This window comes from Vigna umbellata, chromosome 6, assembly GCF_029865625.1.
Source record: "Vigna umbellata cultivar VRB3 chromosome 6, Vumbellata_1.0, whole genome shotgun sequence".
In the NCBI taxonomy this organism is placed as follows: Eukaryota; Viridiplantae; Streptophyta; class Magnoliopsida; order Fabales; family Fabaceae; genus Vigna; species Vigna umbellata.
In genome coordinates, this window is record NC_142170.1 from 24,662,050 (window position 1) to 24,667,651 (window position 5,602).

Sequence of the window (5,602 nt, forward strand, 5' to 3'; positions counted from 1 at the left end):
CAGAGCAAGCCAAATAGACAAGAAACCCTATTATAGTCCCATGAACACTAAGAATCAAAGAAGCAAATGGAGTAGGAGGGAAACCTGTTGAGAGTGACCAAGATCAGAGAGTGAAGATCCACTTGAAGAAACAGAAGCAAAACCAAGAATTGGAAATGGTGGCAATGGAGATAAAGTGGAGAATTTGGCAGAGAAGTTGCGTTCGCTTTGCGAAAATGGGATAGAAGTGTGGCTAGGGTAAAATGAAGAGCGGTAAAATGAAAAGGGAATGGGTAAGATTTAAAAAAAAAACTGAACGAGTAAATTCGCATAGTGCACCACATCTGTGCGCTGTGCGAATCAGCTCGTAATAAATGTCATTCACTGAGAGGTTAATCGCATAGCTCACCTCAGTTGTGCGCTGTGCGAATATCTCTCGTTTTCTGCACCTTTGAATAATTTATTATTTTTTTGAATTTTGGTGTTTAGTCGCATAGCGCACCGCAGCTGTGCGCTGTGCGACTAATAATTTTTTTTAACAACATTCACAGAGCGCACTTCAGCTATGCGCTATGCGAATTAAAGTACAAAAATCCCGTCTCACATTTAATTCGCTCTGCGCAAAATTTCGCCTTGCGAATATTTTGACAGAGCTCTCCCTTAAAATTTTGGTAGCATAGCGCAAAGTGTGCGCTATGCGAATTAATGCTCACTTTCTCCTAAATTGCTCTAGTGATTTTATTCGCCTTGCTTATCCAATGTGCTATGCGAATCCTTTTGCAGAGAGAAAATTCAATTTTTTTAGTCGCAAAGCGCATGTAATGCGCTATGCGAACTACAATCTCAAAATAATTTCTTTTTCTCTCTCGCATAGCGCATGCAATTCGCTGTGCGAATAAATCACTGCTTCATAAAATCATCTAGTCACATAGCGCACCTCAGCTGTGCGCTGTGCAACTAGAGCGTTAGAAATCATTCCTCAAGCTTCCTTACCACTTCCTCTCCACACTCAAACTTAACAATTACACAAACAAAATCAACAAACACAGATATATACAAACATGTGCTAGGGTGCCTCCTAGCAAGCGCTTCTTTAACGTCACTAGCTTGACCCAAACATTTCATGGTTCAGATAAATGAATAATTGTGGTGAGGCGTTCAACCTCTCCACCCAAATAATGTTTCAATCTTTGACCATTTACAATCCAGCTTCTATTTGAATCCTCAGAATTTGGATCCATCAATTCAATAACACCATACGGCTTGACTGCCTTTATCATAAAAGGACCAGACCATTTAGATTTCAACTTACCTGGAAACAGTTTGAATCTGGAATTGAACAACAGTACTTGTTGTCCAGGTTGGAAGTCTCTCTTTATCAGCTTCTTATCATGGTACATCTTGACCCTTTCTTTATATTTTCTTGAAGAATCATAAGCAGTCATCCTTATTTCCTCCAACTCTTGCAACTGAAGCTTTCTTTTACCTGCACAAAGAGAAGAATCAAAGTTAAGGAATTTTAGTGCCCAATATGCTTTATGTTCCATCTCAACTGGGAGATGACATGACTTGCCATAGACTAATTAGAAGGGTGTTAGCCCCACAGGAGTCTTTAAGGCAATCCTATATGCCCAAAGGACATCATCTAATTTTGCAGCCCAATCCTTTCTTGATGATGAAACAGTCTTTTCAAGGATTCTTTTGATTTCCCTGTTAGAAACTTCAGGTTGGCCATGGTCTGAGGATGATAAGGTGAGGCAATCTTGTGCCTCACATCATAGTGTGTCAAGACCTTAGCCAATTAAACGTTACAGAAATGTGATCCTCCATCACTTATAAGGATCCTAGGCACTCCAAATCTTGAGAAGATTTGGCTTTTGAGAAATTTGACCACTGTCTTAGCATCTTTCTTTTGGGATGCTTCTGCTTCCACCCACTTACTGACATAATCCACTGCTACTAAGATGTATTCATTGTTGTAGGAAGAAGGTAATGGTCCCATAAAATCCATTCCCCAACAATCAAACACTTCAACTTCTAAAATAGCCTGTAGTGGCATCTCATGTCTTTTTGAAATGCTTCCAGTTCTTTGGCATTTGTCACAACCTTTTGAATGAACATGTGCGTCTTTGAATAAGGTTGGCCAAAAGAACCCAGATTGAAGCACTTTAGCGGCTGTCCTTTCTCCATTATAGTGTCCTCCATATGGCGAATTATGACAATGCCATAGGATACCAGCAACTTCCTCTGCTGTGACACACCGCCTCAGTAAGTGATCAACACCCAACTTGAAGAGATGAGGATCATCCCAAAGATATTCTTTGGAATCATGTAGAAACTTCTTCTTTTGCTACCAAGTCAAGTCATCAGGGAGAATTCCTGTAGCCTTAAAATTAGCCATATCTGCAAACCATGGCCTCTGTTGTATGAGCATCAGACGCTCATCAATAAATTCTCCCTTAATTTCTCCTTCTTTTTCAGTCACCTTAGTGTTAAGGAGGCGAGACAAATGATCAGCAATGACATTCTCGCTCCCCTTTTTGTCTTTTATCTGAAGATCAAATTCCTGTAACAGTAAAACCCATCTTATGAGACGTGGCTTTGAATCAGACTTTGCCAGTAAGGATTTTATGGCTGAATGGTTAGTGTAAATGATAACTTTAGATCCTATCAAATAAGGTCTAAACTTTTCAAGAGCATACACAATTTCCAAAAATTCTTTTTCAGTTGTGGCATAATTCAATTGTGCACCATTCAAAACTTTACTGCCATAATGAATAACGTGAAAAACATTGCCACGTCTCTGTCCCAATACAGCCCCAATGGCATAGTCACTAGCATCGCACATTAACTCAAAATCTTGAGTCCAATTTGGTGCAACTACAACAGGGGATGTGATTAGCTTCTCTTTCAATATCTCAAAAGCTTTCAGACACTCATCATCAAACTCAAACTGAGTGTCTTTCACAAGCAAATTGCAAAGGGGTTTAGCAATCTTGGAAAAATCTTTTATGAATCTTCTGTAGAATCCAACATGTCCAAGAAAGCTTCTTACCCCTTTGACATTTGTAGGAGGTGGTAGCTTTTCAATCACATCAACCTTAGCTTGATCTACACCTATCCCCTTGGATGAGATCTTATGTCCTAAGACAATCCCCTCACGAACCATAAAATGACATTTTTCCCAATTCAACACAAGGTTCGTGGCAATGCATCTTTTCAAGACTACATCCAGGTTCTGCAAGCATAAATCATATGATTTGCCAAAGACTGAGAAATCATCCATGAAAACTTCTATGCAATTCTCAACAAGATCAGCAAAAATGGCTAACATGCAACGTTGGAATGTGGCAGGAGCATTACATAGACCAAATGGCATCCTTCGATATGCAAACACACCAAAGGGACAAGTGAAAGCAGTCTTTTCTTGGTCCTCAAGATTTACTACTATTTGATTGTACCCGGAATAGCCATCTAGGAAACAATAATAGGCTTGCCCTGCCAGCCTTTCCAACATTTGATCCATAAAAGGGAGAGGAAAATGGTCTTTCCTGGTGGATTGATTTAGTTTTCTGTAATCAATACACATTCTCCACCCTGTGACTGTTCTTGTAGGAATTAATTCATTCTTATCATTCTGAACAACAGTCATACCCCCTTTCTTAGGAACAACATGTACAGGACTCACCCAAGCACTATCAGAGATAGGATATATCATTCCTGCTTCAAGCAATTTAAGTACTTCCTTTCTCACCACCTCTTTCAAATTTGGATTCAATCTCCTCTGTGGTTGTGCTATGGGTTTGTAGTCCTCTTCCATCATAATCTTATGCATGCAATACGTTGGACTTATATCTTTCAGATCAGAGATGTGCCAATCTATTGCCTTTTTATTTTCTTTTAAGATTTCAACCAATTTTGCTTCATCATTCTTTGACAGAGAATTGCTTATTATCACAGGCTTCTTGGCATTTTCCTCTAAAAACACATACTTAAGATGATCAGGAAGCATTTTTAATTCCATCTTTTCCTGATCATCTAAGTGAGCCTTTTCAAAATTTTTCCACTTTCACATCAGTGGATTTCTCTTCTTTCAATTTTCCCAGATGTTGTGAAATCTCCTCTACTTCAGATTCTTCTTCTAAAGTAAGTTCCTCACATGAATTTATCAAGACAAGCTCTAAGGGAGATTTCACAAACATCTGACTTCTCACTTTTTCAACAACATCATCCAAAACTTCAACTCTGAAACAGGTTCCTCTATCTTTAGGGTGTTGCATAACTTCTACTACATTAAAGGTAACTGTTTCATCATGTAACCTCACCTTCAGATGACCATCATCAACATCAATTATCACCCTAGCAGTCTTCATAAGAGGTCTTCCAAGTATAAGGGGGACTTCAGTATCCTCCTCCATGTCAAGAATAACAAAATCCACTGGAAAAGTGAATTTGTCAACTTTCACTAAAACATCTTCAATGACTCCATATGGGTACTTGACAGACCTATCTACTAGTTGAAGTATCATCCTTGTTGGTTTTACCTCCATGTCCCCTATTTTCTTCAACATAGACAAAGGCATTAAATTGATGCTTGCACCTAAGTCTATCAATGCTTTTCCAATGGGGAGTTTTCCAATTGTGCATGGAATCGTAAAACTACCAGGATCTTTAAATTTTGGTGGTATAAGTTTTTGGATGATTGCACTACAATTCCCTTGCACCTCAATTGTTTCTTCCTCAATATACTTTCTCTTCTTTGTCAACAAATCTTTCATAAATCTAGCATAAGAGGGCATTTGTTGAAGTGCTTTTGAAAAGGGAATTGTGATTTCCAGCTTTTTGAAGAGAGCCATGAGTCTAGAAAATTGACTTTCCTTTTCTTTTCTAGAATAAGTCTTTGGATACGGTAAAGGATTCAAAACTTGTTTTCCTTTATGACTCTCTTCCACTACCTTGTTTTTATCTTCTTCTTCATTAACTTTCTCTTCTTTCTCTTCCTGCTCTTCACTGGATTTTTCTTTTTCATCCTCTTTTCTCACAACTACACTTTCTAACACTTTACCACTCCTTGTAGTAATACCTTTACAATGCTCTTTTGGATTTGTTTCAGTGTTAGCTCCAAATGTATTTGCAGGCTTGTCTTCTAATTTCTTGGCCAACTGACCAATTTGAACTTCTAAATTTCTTATAGAAGATTTTGTGCTCTTTTGATTTGATATGGACATTTGCATGAATTGTTGCAACGTTTCTTCAAGTTTGGATGTCCTATCAGAAAGAGTAGGTTGTTGTTGAAACTGTTGTTGTGGTGGTCTACTAGAACTAGCCTGACCCATGCTAGGATGAGGTCTTCATCCTTGATTATAATTTCCATAGTTGCCCGGACGGCCTTGATTTCCCATATAATTTACCTCTTCCTTATCATTGGACTGAATAACACACTGTCCATTTTGGTGCTGTCCACCACAAAGTTCACAAGCTTGCACAGTTTGATTATGTTGTGCCTGTGATACAGTTTGGAGTTCCTTTGGTAGTTGTGACAACTTTTTCATTACTAATTCAAGTTGTTGAGTCATGATTTTATTTTGGGCTAATAAGGCATCTTGGGATTGCAATTCAAACA

The 5,602-nt window shown here is 38.4% G+C and overlaps 1 protein-coding gene across 1 annotated transcript; it reads right to left on the reverse strand.

Annotated features, from left to right (window-relative positions):
- Positions 1–1,100: 1,100 nt before the first annotated feature.
- On the reverse strand, positions 1,101–4,508 carry LOC148197036 (uncharacterized). Its single transcript, XM_088092721.1, has 2 exons — positions 4,127–4,508; positions 1,101–1,564 (listed from the first exon to the last, which is right to left on the reverse strand). Exons 1-2 carry the CDS (start codon positions 4,506–4,508, stop codon positions 1,101–1,103), a joined length of 846 nt encoding a protein of 281 aa, XP_087948847.1.
- Positions 4,509–5,602: the final 1,094 nt, after the last annotated feature.